The sequence below is a fragment of the Urocitellus parryii genome, chromosome 13 (genome assembly GCF_045843805.1).
Source record: "Urocitellus parryii isolate mUroPar1 chromosome 13, mUroPar1.hap1, whole genome shotgun sequence".
Classification (NCBI taxonomy): domain Eukaryota; kingdom Metazoa; phylum Chordata; class Mammalia; order Rodentia; family Sciuridae; genus Urocitellus; species Urocitellus parryii.
In genome coordinates this window covers 68,336,557-68,354,142 of record NC_135543.1, presented here as the reverse complement: position 1 = coordinate 68,354,142, position 17,586 = coordinate 68,336,557, and the positions used below count along the sequence as shown (strand labels likewise).

Genomic DNA, 17,586 nt, shown 5'->3' with positions numbered 1-17,586 from the left:
AATGGGTTACTACATAAACCAGCCCCTGTATGTAGGCCCCAGTGTTATTTATTTCTTTTTAGCTGGCCAAGACTCTTGGCTCAAAGCCTGATGGGACCAAACAAAAATACTCAAATATCCAATTGTATTAAATATAGCCTGAACAAACAAAAATTTCTTATGCATTTAGAGCTGCCTGCTTTGCATTCTCCATAAAACTGAACTCAATATCTGCTAGCAGTAGATAAAGACAAACCCTGGGGTATAAAGGACCCCAAGTTGGACTGGAGTTGTGGCTCAGTGGTAGAGTGCTTGCCTGGCATGTGTGAGGCCCTGGGTTCGATCCTCTGTACCACATATAAGTAAATAAAATAAAAAAGATCCATTGACAAACAAAACAAAACAAAACAAAACAAAACAAAACCCAAGTTGCTGCTCTTCAGAGCTCTGTGGCCCAGGGACTCCCTGTGATGGGATGAATTGTGACCACCCCTAAAATTAATATGCTGAAATCCCAACACCCAGGATCTCAGAATATGATCGTACTTGGAGATAGGGGCTTTACGGAGGTAACCATGTTAAAGTGATGTTTTTAAGTGTGGGCTCTAATTCAACGATTGATGTCCGTGTTAAGGGGCCATGGGAACATAGAGGGATGTCTACAATATGCCCTATATATTGTCTTTTATTTAATCCTTAAAACAATCTTTTGATATAATTATTGCTATATCCATCTTGAATAAAAGAGTTCTAATTCCAGGATCACACATGTAATAGATACAAACTTCTAGATTTGAATTGATTATTTTTTTAAAATATTTTTTTTTTAGTTGTAGATGGACATAATACCTTTATTTTATTTATTTTTTAATTTTTAATGTGGTGCCAGGGAGCAAACCCAGTGCCTCATGCATGCTAGGCAAACACTCTACCACGGAGCCACCACCCGGGCCCTTGAATTGAGTCAAGTTTCTATCCTTTTCCCACTATATTATTTTCCTCTTAATTTTGGCATCAACTTTTTTATTCATGCTATTCAAACTATAGACAAACAACTGAAATTAAGTCAATTAAGGCATTCTAAGGCAAATATGTTTCAGGCATGATATGTATTTCATGGTCAATATCAGAAAGATCTTGAAAACAGCTAAGCTTTATTCTTGTCTCAGGGAAATCTCTTAAGAAAATATGCATTGCATATTACTATTTCAAGTTGTAAAGAAATGGTATCATGGGAAAAATCAATGCTTATTCTCTTTCAGGAGATATCAGTTGATTTTCAGTAGACATTCCATTTGCATCTTTTTATCTGTTTTTGTACTTGTCATAGTTGCTTACACTGCTTTCTTAGGTTACACAGAGATAACAGGAGACTCAGATTTTTTCTAATAGAAACTCAGTTGAACTCCTCACCTACAGTAACATCAGTCACCAGAAAGACATTCGAGGAAAATAACCAGTTGTTTGGTGAAGCTGTATCATAAACCTTCTCAGGGCTAATTTTTCTTGCTCAATCTCTTTGAACCGGATGATTAAAGATTTCTGAAGTTTTTCAATGTGAATCCTGGTCTTCTTTTCCTCTCCGAGGTTGTTCACAAGAGCCCTACGCAGGAATATGGGATCTCCAGGCTTTAAGATGCTCCTCTTTATCATGAAGCCCATTCTATCTGTCCTTAAACTGTGACTGAAGAGATTCAAGGCAGGATAGTGAAGCTGCCTGTAAGTGTCTCTGTAAAATGATTTGTGTTTTAGAATATTAGAAACCATAGCACCATGGGAACAGAGCCTCAAAGAATCTTGGAGTTGAGTGACATCAGAGATCTACCTAGTCCAAACCCTTAAATTTACTAATCAGAAGATTTTAAGTTTGAAGATAAATTATTCCTAGTTTAGGAATATAGATGAGTGTAGTGAAGGCTATCTAATACTAACCACCATCTTGTCCCTCTACTTAGGTTAAATAGTGCCTTTAGGGGCTTCTAATCAGGACCAAGATGTTCACGGAGAGAGAAAATTAGAAGGTTGATTCAACAATTGGGTTTTAGAAACTTATTCTTCATTCTCTTATCTATTTACCTAAAGTTTCTGAATGAGATTGTGTCTTTGTTTACACTTAAAGTGAGACTTAGACAAGAATATTTTCATGAACTATCTAATTTTCATATAAGAATAGGAAACAAGAAACATGTATGTATTCTATTCATCTTCACAAAAAACAAAAAATATAAACTAAGAATTAATGAGATTATCTAAATGGAAAGAGGCAATGCAGATAGGATGGAGAATGGGAGCTAGGTAGGAGGAATATGAAGGCTTCTTCTTTGAGTACACCCAAGTCTAACTTCTGACATTTAGAAATGCTCATTTTTCTTGTGCTCAAAAATAATTAAATTCAACAAGATTGGGGGAGGTGATATCCCAAACTACTTCATATGAACTCCAGGATTGAGCAAAGATGCAAAAAACTTTGTGAGGATTGAGAACTAAATTCTCTGTTGGAGAAAGAGCTACAAATGAAGAATGAAGAAAGGCTATTCTGTATTCTATGGTGCTAGACTGGGATGTGTGCTTTTATGAATCAGCATGAATTTGTTATATGAGTCGGTACTAATCTGTGGTTCTATGCATTAGTATGAATTTGTGATTATATGACTCAGCATAAATTAATCATTCCATGAATCTGAGGCTATATAAATCAGTATAAATTCCTATGAGGAATGGTCCACTAGAAACTCTGGCCTCCAGAGAAACCTTAGAGACTTGAAACTTTGTGACTGTTCCAACCTAAATTGAGGCCTGTTTATTTATTCCCAGCTTCACTTTCTGGAAGGTGCAAAAAACAGGTTTATGGGAGCCTCCGCGTCCCGCTCGCTGGGAGAGAGGTACCTCTCCTTTTCCCTCTCCCTTTCCCTAAGAGCTGTCTGCTGGTTCTCAGCTTGAAGAAGATTCTACAGTCCTTATTGATCCTTTTTCTTGGCGTTACCATTTTTTGAAGCAAAGTTAACCTAGCTTTCTAGTTTGAGCTTTCTTTTTGGCCATCTTTAAAATTTTTTTTTTCGATCTATAAAATAGACAAGAGATAGTTCTACAATGTCCAAGTCATTCCAGCAATCATCTCTCGGTAGGGACTCACAGGGTCATGGGCGTGACCTGTCTGCAGCAGGAATAGGCCTTCTTGCTGCTGCTACCCAGTCTTTAAGTATGCCAGCATCTCTTGGAAGGATGAACCAGGGTACTGCACGCCTTGCTAGTTTAATGAATCTTGGAATGAGTTCTTCATTGAATCAACAAGGAGCTCATAGTGCACTGTCTTCTGCTAGTACTTCTTCCCATAATTTGCATTCTACATTTAACATTGGAAGTAGAGGTCCACTCCCTTTGTCTTCTCAACACCATGGAGATGCAGACCAGGCCAGTAACATTTTGGCCAGCTTTGGTCTGTCTGCTAGAGACTTAGATGAACTGAGTCGTTATCCAGAGGACAAGATTACTCCTGAGAATTTGCCCCAAATCCTTCTGCAGCTTAAAAGCAGGAGAACTGAAGAAGGCCCTACATTGAGTTATGGTAGAGATGGCAGATCTGCTACACGGGAGCCACCATACAGAGTACCTAGGGATGACTGGGAAGAAAAAAGGCACTTTAGAAGAGATAGTTTTGATGATCGTGGTCCTAGTCTCAACCCAGTGCTTGATTATGACCATGGAAGTCGTTCTCAAGAATCTGGTTATTATGACAGAATGGATTATGAAGATGACAGATTAAGAGATGGAGAAAGGTGTAGGGATGATTCCTTTTTTGGTGAGACCTCGCATAACTATCATAAATTTGACAGTGAGTATGAGAGAATGGGACGTGGTCCTGGCCCCTTACAAGAGAGATCTCTCTTTGAGAAAAAGAGGGGCGCCCCTCCAAGTAGCAATATTGAAGACTTCCATGGACTCTTACCGAAGGGTTATCCCCATCTGTGCTCTATATGTGATTTGCCAGTTCATTCTAATAAGGAGTGGAGTCAACATATCAATGGAGCAAGTCATAGTCGCCGATGCCAGCTTCTTCTTGAAATCTACCCAGAATGGAATCCTGACAATGATACAGGACACACAATGGGTGATCCATTCATGTTGCAGCAGTCTACAAACCTGGCACCAGGAATTTTGGGACCTCCACCCCCCTCCTTTCATCTTGGGGGACCAGCAGTTGGGCCAAGAGGAAATCTGGGTGCTGGAAATGGAAATCTGCAAGGACCTAGACACATGCAAAAAGGCAGAGTGGAAACTAGCCGAGTTGTTCACATCATGGATTTTCAGCGAGGGAAAAACTTGAGGTACCAACTGTTGCAGCTGGTGGAACCTTTTGGAGTCATTTCAAATCATCTGATTCTAAATAAAATTAATGAGGCATTTATTGAAATGGCAACAACAGAAGATGCTCAGGCTGCAGTGGATTATTATACAACCACACCAGCATTAGTATTTGGCAAACCAGTGAGAGAGTTCATTTATCCCAGAAGTATAAAAGAATAAAGAAACCTGAAGGGAAGCCAGATCAGAAGTTTGATCAAAAGCAAGAGCTTGGACGTGTGATACATCTCAGCAATTTACCCCATTCTGGCTATTCTGATAGTGCTGTCCTTAAGCTTGCTGAGCCGTATGGGAAAATAAAGAATTATATATTGATGAGGATGAAAAGTCAGGCCTTTATTGAGATGGAGACCAGAGAAGATGCAATGGCAATGGTTGACCATTGTCTGAAAAAAGCCCTTTGGTTTCAGGGGAGATGTGTTAAGGTTGACCTTTCTGAGAAATATAAAGAACTAGTACTGAGGATTCCCAACCGAGGTATTGGCTTACTGAAAAAAGACAAACCCCGAAAGAGATCTTATTGTCCAGATGGCAAAGAATCTCCAAGTGATAAGAAATCTAAAACTGATGGTTCTCAGAAGACTGAAAGTACAACTGAAGGTAAAGAACAAGAAGAGAAGTCGGGTGAAGATGGTGAGAAAGATACAAAGGATGACCAGACAGAACAGGAACCTAATATGCTTCTGGAATCTGAAGATGAGCTACTTGTAGATGAAGAAGCAGCAGCAGCACTTCTAGAAAGTGGCAGTTCTGTGGGAGATGAGACTGATCTTGCTAATTTAGGTGATGTGACTTCTGATGGGAAAAAGTAACCTTCAGATAAAGCTGTAAAAAAAGATGCAAATGCAAGTGCTTCAGCAGCAGCAAAGAAAAAGCTTAAAAAGGTGGACAAGATCGAGGGACTTGATCAAGAAAATGAAGCTGCGTTGGAAAATGGAATAAAAAATGAGGAAAATACAGAACCAGGTGCTGAATCTGCTGAGGCTGCTGATGGCCCCAACAAAGATACAAGTGAAAATGCAGATGGCCAAAGTGAAGAAAACAAGGAAGACTATACAATCCCAGATGAGTATAGAATTGGACCATACCAGCCCAATGTTCCTGTTGGTATAGACTATGTGATACCTAAAACAGGGTTTTACTGTAAGCTGTGTTCACTCTTTTATACAAATGAAGAAGTTGCAAAGAATACTCACTGCAGCAGCCTTCCTCATTATCAGAAATTAAAGAAATTTCTGAATAAATTGGCAGAAGAACGCATGCAGAAGAAGGAGGCTTAATATGTTCAAGAAGCTTAATTTCAAAGAAAACAATGGTTCTTTGTTTTTAATGTTAACCTTTTTTAAATACAATACTGATAGTTAGAAGAAAACTATTGTACTCTTTTGTTTTAGTGGAAAAATAATAGATGTCTGTTCATGTGTTAAGTGTTATAGCAAAAAAAATACACATACGGTTAAGTTAATGAAGAATAGTTTTTGTTTCATCAGAATGGCAACAGACAGAAGTACTTTGTAGAGACTGACTCCATAAGCTACGTTAAGACAACTTGCACCACTAAGTAAAAGATAACATAGAACTGTTCAGAGAAATGAAATTTAGTCGTTCCAAGCTTCAAAGAAATGTCAATTTTTGATCCCATTCAATAAAGAACAAAAACAATTGTATTTTTATTACTTTCATCTGAAACATTCCACATTTTAATCTGAGCCTTGCAGACTTTTCATTTGGAGTTTGAAGCTGTTTTGGTTGCATTCATTTTTAGAGAACTTCATGTGAAATTGGCAATTCAAATGCAGGTGCAGTTTTCTTTTAATGTCATGCTGTTGTTTAGGTAATAAGAAATATTAAGTAATTGGCTTTAGATTTTGTAATTTTTCCCTGAGTTCCTGCTAGGTTTTGTATTCTAGTAGTCAATGTATTTTCAGTGAAATGTAAAAATATTCCCGTTCTCTTTGACCAGTATTAATTTCTTGAGATCTACTGCTTGTCACTTGAATCCTATAGCTGTCATACATCGCTGGTATAAGAAATATTTGATTTTTGAAGTGTGTAGACCATCTCTTCATATTTTCAAGATGTAATTTCAACATTTCTGCATTTTAAAGTTTGGCCATAATTCTAGATGCACGCTTCTAATTCATGTACCTGTACATGTGACCTTTGTGAACAAAAATTTGCATGTATAATCTGTGTTTACTTGTAACTCTGGTTATTTACTGCTTATATCTGTGGATTCAAGTTACTGAAGTGAATACCAATAAGAAAAATCCTAGGCCATGTTCATTGGTTATATATGTTTGGATTGTTAACCAAAAAAAAAAAAAAACAGGTTTATTTCTCTCTCTGTGGGTTTTATCTCTTACTTTCACTTAAGTCTTGATTCTGTTGTTTTATTTCCTTTAAACTTTTTACACATGCATAATTCTTTTAGCTCTCCTATTACTGAAATCTCAGGCCAGAGAGTCAACTTTGGGGATCCCAACAAATCAGGTATGGCTACTCACCCCAAAAAACCAAAAGGAAAAAGTAATGGTGAAAAGCAGAAAATGAACTTAAATCAATATAGCCATAGTGGAAGGCAAAGCAAGACAGCATCTTGGCTTTGTCTTCAGAGTACTGACAAGAGGTTTAGGTTTAGCAGGGGGTAAGAGGTATGCATAATTAAACATTCCTGGTCAAATCCCGGCCTGATTGGTCATTATTTCAGTCCTGGTTCTGTGAAGTGGCGCCAGAGAAGTCCTTAAGTACTTGAGGGGCATGATTATCTATCAGATCTGTGATCCTCAAAAGGGGCAGTCAGGTTCCCATGAGATGCCTGTTCTTGCTTAGAATTGCAGTCTCATTATGGTGTGATCTGCTTGCAAGGCTACACTATTCCGAGAAGAGGTTGGGCAATGATTGGAGACTTCTAGTGCTGCTCTAGGGGATCTAGAACAGGACGCTGGCAATTCAATGTCCTTACAAACCAATACGTTAGTTACTTTTATATTGGTGTTCTCAGTTCTGAAGGGGGACGAGATAGGTCAGGGCTAATAAACCATGTATCTGAATGAAAGTATTAGAAATATCAGGATGCCCAGAAAGCAGACACATACTCAGCAAGGCAAATTTTGCTTCTGCAGAAAGGTGTGCTACCGAAAAAACTCAAGCAAGAATAATAGGCGGGAGGTCTGTCCAGGTTTTTATCCCTAAAGCATCACTGCCCCTTTCTATCACTATTATTTTAGTGATAGAAAGTCACACAATAGGTAAAATATTTTCAAATTGGATTTTTAAAAAGCTAACAGACCAAAGAAACTCAATGAGCCCAACAAATAAGAAAAAAAGAAGAAAATTAAATCAAAGCATATTATAATCAGATTGTTCAAAATGTTATAAAACAGCCAGAGAAACAAGATACATGACATATAAAAGAACAATGATTATATTCCATGCTTATGACAATTTTATCAAAATGGATTCTACTATCATGTGTAACTAAAATGAACCAATTAAAAAAAGAACAAAAGAATATTTCTCTTAGGAAACACGTTAGGGTAGCAAACACTGAAGTAACATCTTTGTAGTACTTACACAAAAAAATAATTTTTAAATCAAAGACCTTTCTTTTTTCTTTTTTTTCTTAAAGAGAGAGAGAATTTTAATATTTATTTATTTATTTTTTTAGTTTTCGGCGGACACAGCATCTTTGTTGGTATGTGTTGCTGAGGATTGAACCTGGGCCACACACATGCCAGGCGAGCGCGCTACCGCTTGAGCCACATCCCCAGCCCATCAAAGACCTTTTCATACAAGGAAAACCATAATCAGTCAACTGAATATCTGCCATATGACAAATGTTAAAATGTTTGCCTTCTCCTTGAAGGAAAGAGATGTCATATGAATCTTCACAAAGGAATAAAGAATATTTGGATAATAAGTATGTGAGTAAATGATTTTTAAAAATTTCCTAAAAAATTAAAAATAGAAGTACAATATGATCCAGCATCTCACTTTTGAGTATGAACTTAAAAGAATTGAAATCAGGATCTCAAAGACATATCTGCACATCCATATTCATTGTAGCATTATTTACAATAACCAAGATATAAAAACAACCCAAATATCTATGAACATTAGAATTAATAAAGAAAATGTGATGTGTATACACTCACACACACATACGTACACATACGTACATCATGGAACACTATTCTACAGCCTTTAAAAAGAAAAAGAAAGAAATCCTACCATTTATGACAATATGCATAAAACTAGAAGATGCTAAGTGAAATAAATCAGGCACAGAAGGACCAATACATAATTCTACTTACATGAAGCGTCTAAAATAGTCAAAGAAGTAGAAAACTAAATGGTAGACTCCAGGGGATAAGAGACAGGAAAATGAGACATTGTTGTTGAATGGGAATAAAGTTATAGTTACACAAAATGAAATAAGTTCTAGAGATCTGTTGAACAATGTAGTGTCTATAGTTAGCAATATGGTATCATGTACTTAAAATTCCATTAAAACCTGATGTTAAATTATTTTTTCATGGTGCTTAGGGATCAAACCCAGGGCTTCATGCATGTGAGGCAAGTGCTCTACCACTGAGCTACATCCCTATCCTCATGTTAAATATTTTACTATCAAATATATATACACATCAAAAAAAAAAAAAAAAACTCCAGTAACAAAGCTGGCCATGCTGGTCTATGCCTATAAACTAAGCTACTCAGGAGGCAAAGGCAGGAGGATCACAAGTTAAAGGCCATCCTGGGAAACTTAACAAGAGTTTGTCTCAAAATAAAAAGGGCTGGGGATGTAGCTCACTGTCAGAGAACTTGCCTAGCATGCAGTATTGCAGCAAACAGACAAAACCACCAGAAGCAAATGAGCGAATCCAAAAAAGAAACAGAAGGAAAATTTTGGAAACAACGGATGTGTATTACCTTGGCAGTGAGGATATTTTCGTGGATATATGCATATGTCTAAATTCATCAAGTTGTACAGATTAAATATGTGCCAAGGTTTATATACCAATTATACTTCAGTAAAGTTTAAAATTTGAATTTACACATACAGTAACAAAAATAGAAAAGGATAAGCAAATTAAACCCAAAGTAAGCAGAAAATAAAGACCATTAATCATGAAGTAGAAAAAAGGAAAAGCAATAAAGAAAATAAATGAATTTAAAAGTTTATACTTGGGGCTGGGGCTCTAGCTCACTGGCAGAGCACTTACCTAGCACATGTGAGGCACTGGGTTCCATCCTCAGCACTATATAAAAATAAATGAAGGCATGCTGTCCATCTACAATTACAGAGAGAGAGAGAGAGAGAGAGAGAGAGAGAGAGAGAGAGAGAGAGAGAGAGAGAGAGGAGAGAGATTGATTAACCTTTTTTAAAAAACTTATTCTTTGATATTTGAATAAAATTTCAGAGTCTATAAATACTAAACAGATAATAAGAGAATCACAGGCTGTGGGATATGTTTCTCCTTTGCTAGAAATCAAGAAAACTCTTTTTTCCCTTTTGATCAAAACCTTGTCTTCATTATTGGTTTGGCATCAGGGATGAGTATTGAGCATTCAGTAACAATTGGTGGTCCAGATCAGATGGAACCTGATGGTGGTCCAGATGGACCTGCCACTCCAATTTTCTAGGGATGGTCTAGCATTCTGGGGAACCCTCCTTCCATGCTAAGGATGCAAGGTAGCTGGTGAGCTTGTTGAGAGCCAACAACTGGAGAATTAGGAGATGAGGTGAGTTTGCCTGGGGCCAAACCAGAGGAGCTGTTCCTGTGAGTAAAGGGGAGGGACTGAGGGACCATCCCAGCAGCTGCTGAAGTTTATTTTGCTTCTGGGAATGCCTTCCTTCTCTCCCTGAACTGCATGTGTTGCTCCATCAATTGGTCTACCCTGAGAAAAAGGAAACCCAAAGCAGTAAACTTGCAACACCTTGGTCATTCATTAAGCTCCCTGGGTGTGCACTCTGAGATACTTGATTCCATATATCTGGTTCCCTTTCATAGGAACATTTGGTTCCTCTTTATTGAGACATCTCTGGCATCACTGCTGTAGGAATTATGGTTAAGTGGAAGTAGGGAACTTAGGGGATTTCCCTCCCATCTGGTCTATTTTAAAGGTTCTTATCTGTCAGTCATGGTTTGGGGGCTCCTCTCTGGTTGTGTGTGTCTGTGTTTTTGTTTGTATCCATTACAAGCTCTTTAAGAGACAGGCGATACTGCTTTGATCCTATAGGCAATCTCTTGGGAAAGATCTTGGCTGAAAAGTCATCTATAAGACTTTCTAAGAAAAAGATGAGTTTTACTATAATGATCTAGCCTTAAAATAGCTCTCTGAATTATATAATTTTGCAGTTGGAGTTGTTCTTTCAGAGGTAAAATAAGTAGAAGAAAACCTGCCGGTACATGCATGATAAGGAGTCTGAACAGCTAGAAATTAAGCTAATAGTGCAAAAAGGCACTGCTTCTCAGCCCAGCACCAGGGAGTTGCAGATCATCCAGCTCTGAGTCAGGGACATCGACCCTGGGCTAGAGGAGAAAGTCTCAGGAAAGCTGCCTGGGCTGTTAAAAACAAACAAACAAACAACAACAACAACAACAACAACAACAACAACGGGCAAAAAGGACTTGGCTTCTGTCCTGCCTTCAGCCCTTCTTTCTAATGGGGGAAACCAGATTCTGAGAATGGAGTTGGTTGGGTGGGGTCTGTGTGGGCTGCAGGCCTTGCTGATTTCTTTCTTCATTCTTATCTCTTAGGTTCAAGGAGTGATGGTAGAGGGCAAGAATAAAAGAAGTGAGTTTTGTTTTGAGTGAAAGGAAGGGAGATAGAGCTCTCGAGATGCAAGGGGGGACCTGGCAGTAGGGTTTCCCATTTGGGTGCTAGTCTGAACACTTGTATGGCTTCTGGGTAGGGGCAATGATCAGAGTCCATGCTGAACAGATATTGGAAAGTGCTGGGGCTGCTGATTGGAATTTATATTGAACAGGTATTGGGAAGGTACTGGGGCTATTGGCTTGGCTGGTAACCTTCTAATTGATTATGTCCCTTTAGTCCTTAAGTCTAAACTTTTCTGCAACCTCCATTTGGGTCTGCCCCCACTTCTGTTTTCCCACAGCTCTGGGGCAAAGGACTTGGCTGCAATGTTTCTACAGGTTAACCTCAAATAGTGATCTTTACATTTGAAAAACAACAACAACAACTTTAATTGGTGCCCATTGCCCTGACTGCCCAACCATTAAACTATGTTATCTTTTCCAGGGGGTGTAGGCTGTCAGTCACAAAGGATGTGGCAAAGGGAGCCAGTATGCTAGATTATGACCTGAAGACAGGAGTAGTTTCCCCTTTTAAGATTTGATAGGATACCCCATTTGACCAGGGGCCATCCATCACTGGAGCATATCAATTCTTGATATTACAATATCCCATTCAATTAAATGCATGGGGAGACTAGCAGGATAAACAACTGCATCCAGAAAAAAAAAAAAACCAGAAAATAAAGCCAACCTGTGTTTTGTTGGCAGCCACTGCAAAGGGATCTTCAACAAAGCCTAAGGAAAAGGATGGACAGGGCCTCCCCCATTGAATATCAATGTGCCTAGTGTAAGAAAAAGAAAAAGAGCCTCTGGGCATGACCGACAGTGGGGATGCACTTATTAAAGCTGATGGCATTTTGATAATGATAAGGGCGACAGGTCAGGCTCAACAATAGCCTGTGTTCCAACCCCTTCAATGCAATGTGGGCACAGGTTTTGTATATACCAGACTGTCCGATTCCTCTTGTGTAATGAATTTGTTGTGTGAATTAAGTGCACAGATCAATATTCGTACCCAAAAGCAATAACTTAATTTGCAAGTGCCTCCCCAAAATTCACTCTGGTTCCAGCTTTTGCTTGCTAACCAGGAAAAGAAACTAAGCACATTCCATTGGATGTCTACGAAAAACATGATCCCTGCCCAATGTATTCCTTGTCCAGTCACCAGCCAACTGCCACCATGGGCCTCTGGACTGCCCTGATGCTAAATGCCCTCACACTGTTCATGTCCCACCTGATAGAAACAAGGTATTTGGGTCACTTCCCCCCAACTTCACTCTCTCTCAGCAGGAAGCAGCTTGGGGGTGTCATCACACATTTTCCCAAAGAAATGGAAGACAGAAATTGACAATGGAGAAATGTAACAGTGGTCCACTACATGCTTTGAATATAGCCCTTGCTGCTCTGCCACTGAGGCTTATTTTAAAATGGGCATGTTTTTTCCTCTTCTCCTTAATGTCCCCTCCCTAATCTCAGGAGAAACAGGATTACCCCTCTTCTCCGGTGCAGATCAAGTTCTTTGTCCCTGAGCACACACTCTCACCACAGTAAAGAAGTAATTCAGACTTTGGGGAAGGTATCGGAAGATCTAAGAAGATCCCAAATTTACAAGTTAATTACAATTCCCATCAGGAAACACCTGGAATCACATCTTTAAAAACCTTCTGTTTCCCTAAATAGGTAGAATCACAGACTCTGGGACAGAAATCCCCTGTGTTTCCCTTTACTAGCAAAGCAATGAAATTTATTTTTCCTTTTTTAAAAAAATGATAATATTAATAACAATTTTATTTATTTTTATTTGTTTTACTTAGTTACACATGACAGTACAATGATCTTGACATATCATATATTTGAATCAGATGGGATATAATTTCTCATTTTTCTGAGTAAACAGGGTGCAATTTTAATATCCTTGTGCTTCTGACAATTTTCCTCAGGACTGTCTTAAGAATTGTTCAATGTTTAAGAATCACCAGGAGAACTTGAGACATATTCCTGAGTCTACCTTTAGAGTTCTCATTTAGTACTATTGGGGTAGGGGCTTTAAAATGAGCGTATTTTCCTGTTCTTTGCGCCAAATTACGAATCTAACATATCAATTCTTTGTATAATATTAAGGCTACTTATCTGCTTTTTAATTTTTTTTAGATAAGATCTCACTAGGTACCTGGGCTGATCTGGAACTTTGTAGCTCAAGTCTTAGCTTTCTAAGTAGCTCAGGCTACAGTTGTATACCACCACTTTCACCCACAATATTTATTTCAAATTCATGTCTGTTATATTATCTTCATAATTTCTGGGTTTCTTCCTGTGGTCTGTTTTTTAGGGTTTTTATTTGTCTGTTTTTTGGCCTTACCTTTTTGTATACTTTGTTATTTTTGTAGAAAATACTGGATACTGTACATTTAAAAACTTATAGTTAACTTGGATTTCTAATTGATTTTGGAAAGAAACATAGGCATTAGTAACCCCAAATCTTAACCTTATAAAATATTGAGATACTTAAAAGCTGGTTTTCAATCTCTGTGTAAACTGGTCTATTTTCCACTTAATTGTGTATAATCAGTGCATCCCCAGTAATTTCAGGCAGAGTTTATAATGGTCCCCTCCTTTGTGTGACTTTGAACATTAATATTTTTAATTATAGCTCAATAAATCTATCAGATGCTGAGTTTATCTTTTTAGGTTTCCTTTGCCACTCACAGAATTGGTAAATGCCTCAAGAAAACAGGGCACCAAATCTTAGGCTCCTGGATTCAAGTCAAAATTACAAGAGATTAAATATTTCAATGTAATTTTTCTTATAGTTCTCAGTGTCTTGGCCATTTTAAATCATCTTCTTCCTTATTATTCCCTGAATTAATAGCCATAGCTACTGAGTTTGTTTGTTTTGGTGCCAAGGATAGAATTCAGGGCTTCAAATATGATAGCCAGTGCTCCCAGCTATCTCCCTAATCCTTTCATGCTCTCAAAAATGGTGTTTTTTGAAAATGAACAAATATTTTCATTGAAATTCTATTATAATCCATGTCTTTTCCTTTACTTCGTGGTCTGAGAATTTAAAAATATTTATACTAATGTTATAAAGTATACATTTAAAGACTACTGATTTGCTTTCCAAATTTTAGTCTTTAATTCCACTACATTTTTAAGTTTTTTCCAGAATTAAAAATGAATTAAGTACTACTTAGAATAGAATTACTACATTCAATGCTGCTACATCACATTCACTTGGGGAATACAGTTCACAATAGTTTATGGGCTCAAAGATAATAAATTGTTACTGAAGGGTTTTGAGGTAAAGTATGGAAATTATTTTATAAATTCTCCAGTTGAGTGAAATACAAAGCTATTGTTTAAACCTCTGGCATATCTCTTCTTTGCCAAGTTATTTTCAATGCCAGTTTAGTTATTCATAAAATTTCCATATGATATGATTTTATTTTTAACTTTTACTTCCTTCCCTTACACAACTATCTTCTTTCCTACATGATCACCTATCAAATGCATTCAAGTTTAAAACAGGCCCCTCTACACTGAATTTTGCCTTGTTCTTCAAAACTATCTTTGCTATATCTGGCCCTCTTATCTTTCATATAAACTTTAAAATACATTTTAGAATCCCACGTGATTGCTATTCTAAATGTCTCTTAAAAGATTTACTAAACGTAGATTTTAGAGGTTGGAAGGAAACGTGAATTATGGGCCCTGACGACTCGGACTCATTAACTTCACTATAACTCCTGTTTCATTCTAAGAGACTTGGGAAAATGAGAATAAAACATAATAGCCACAGTATGGTTTGAATATTAAATGTCCCCCAGAAGCTCACGTGGTAAAGGTTTGGTCCCCAGCTGATGACAATACTGGAAAAGAGTGGCAACTTTAGAATCTGGGGCTTGGCTGGAGGAGGTCATTAGGAAGTTAGGACCTCTACTGGGGTCCTAGCCTCGTCCTCTCTTCCTATTTTTCAGCCACCGGGAGGTAAGCAACTTTGTTCTGCCACATGCTCCCGGTCATGAGGCTCTGCTTTGCCACAGGACCCAACAACAGAGCCAACTAATCACAGACCGAAGTCTCTAAAACCATGAATAAACTGATGGAAATAGTAATCAAAAACTTTCTAACTGGCTGGGTGTGGTGGTTCATGCCTGTAATCCTAGCAGCTCGGGGGCTGAGACAGGAGGATCATGAGTTCAAAGCCAGCCTCAGCAATGGCAAGGCACTAAACAACTCAGTGAGATCCTGTTTCTAAATAAAATACAAAAAAGGGCTGGGGGAGGTGGCTCAGTGGTGGAGTGACCCTGAGTTCAATCCTGGGTAGCCCCCCACAAATGTATGTGTGTACACACACACACACACACACACACACACACACAACTCACAATCCCTCAAAACACCAAACATTTCAAGATAAATGTAAATACTTCTCAAACTCTTCCAACAAATTTCAACCTAATTCTATGAAGCCAGCATTACCCTGATATCAAACCAAAGATACTACAACAAAATGATAGAACAATATATCTTATATAGTGATGTAAAAATGTTCAACAAAACACTAGCAAATTTTCTCCTGAAGTCCCTCCATATAAAAAAGTATACCTAGGTGTGGGGACAAGTGCATGGAGTACTGCATACATGGCATATGTTAAGGGCATCTGAGTGGCAGGCCACTCCCCTCATGCTAGGCTTGTGAGTGGCAGGCTGCTTACACTGTAGACACAGCCCTGGGCGTGAGGCCATGTGTTGAAGTCCCTGTGCTTGCTCCATGCCCTACTCCTCAATTGGTCGCTGCAAGGACAGTTAGAAATTGCATTGGTGGGTGCCTGTACTCTGCTTAGCTACTGCCTGAGTATATATACATGGTAATGTTCAATAAAATCAGATCTGCTTCCTGCTTGGTCTCCTGAGGTCTTGATTAGTGACTTCACAGTCACACTCTCCTCTACCCTGTTCCGTGGACCTCCTCATTGGACGAGAGAGAACCAAAGAACCTAGGGGCTAGGGTTGTGGCTCAGCAGTACAGCGATCACCTAGCATGTGTGAGGCCCTGGGTTCAATCCTCAGCACCACATAAAAATAAATAAATAAAAGTATTGTGTCCACAGAAACCAATCCACAAAACTACAACTATCTTATATTTGATAAAGGGGCTAAAAGCATGCAATGGAGGAAGGATAGCATCTTCAACAAATGGTGCTGGGAAAACTGGAAATCCATATGCAACAAAATGAAACTGAATCCCTTTCTCTTGCCATGCACCAAAGTTAACTCAAAATGGATCAAGGAGCTTGATATCAAATCAGAGACACGGTGTCTGATAGAAGAAAAAGTTGGCTATGATCTACATACTGTGGGGTTGGGCTCCAAATTCCTCAATAGGACACCCATAGCACAAGAGTTAATAACTAGAATCAACAAATGGGACTTACTCAAACTAAAAAGTTTTTTTCTCAGCAAAAGAAACAATAAGAGAGGTAAATAGGGAGCCTACATCCTGGGAACAAATCTTTACTCCTCACACTTCAGATAGAGCCCTAATATCCAGAGTATACAAAGAACTCAAAAAATTAGACAATAAGATAACAAATAACCCAATCAACAAATGGGCCAAGGACATGAACAGACACTTCTCAGAGGAGGACATACAATCAATCAACAAGTACATGAAAAAATGCTCACCATCTCTAGCAGTCAGAGAAATGCAAATCAAAACCACCCTAAGATACCATCTCACTCCAGTAAGATTGGCAGCCAATATGAAGTCAAACAACAACAAGTGGGGAAAAGGGTACACTTGTACATTGCTGGTGGGACTGCAAATTGGTGCGGCCAATTTGGAAAGCAGTATGGAGATTTCTTGGAAAGCTGAGAATGGAACCACCATTTGACCCAGCTATTCCCCTTCTCGGTCTATTCCCTAAACACCTAAAAAGAGCATACTACAGGGACACTGCTACTTCGATGTTCATAGCAGCACAATTCACAATAGCAAGACTGTGGAACCAACCTAGATGCCCTTCAATAGATGAATGGATAAAAAAAAATGTGGCATTTATACACAATGGAGTATTACTCTGCATTAAAAAATGACGAAATCATAGAATTTGGGGGGAAATGGATGGCATTAGAGCAGATTATGCTAAGTGAAGCTAGCCAATCCCTAAAAAACAAATGCCAAATGTCTTCTTTGATATAGGGAGAGTAACTAAGAACAGAGTAGGGACGAAGAGCATGAGAAGAAAATTAACATTAAACAGGGATGAGAGGTGGGAGGGAAAGCGAGAGAGAAGGGAAATTGCATGGAAATGGAAGGAGACCCTCAGGGGTATACAAAATTACATACAAGAGGAAGTGAGGGGAAAGGGAAAAATAATACAAGGGGGAGAAATGAATTACAGTAGAGGGGGTAGAG

The 17,586-nt window shown here is 38.4% G+C and overlaps 1 protein-coding gene and 1 pseudogene across 1 annotated transcript; one reads left to right on the top strand and one right to left on the bottom strand.

The window, feature by feature from the left end:
- Positions 1-1,407: 1,407 nt before the first annotated feature.
- LOC144249986 (uncharacterized) lies at positions 1,408-1,641 on the bottom strand. Its single transcript, XM_077792233.1, has one exon. It carries the CDS (start codon positions 1,639-1,641, stop codon positions 1,408-1,410), a length of 234 nt encoding a protein of 77 aa, XP_077648359.1.
- A 1,202-nt stretch (positions 1,642-2,843) lies between these two features.
- On the top strand, positions 2,844-5,915 carry LOC113177989 (matrin-3 pseudogene; annotated as a pseudogene).
- The last annotated feature ends 11,671 nt before the right edge of the window (positions 5,916-17,586 follow it).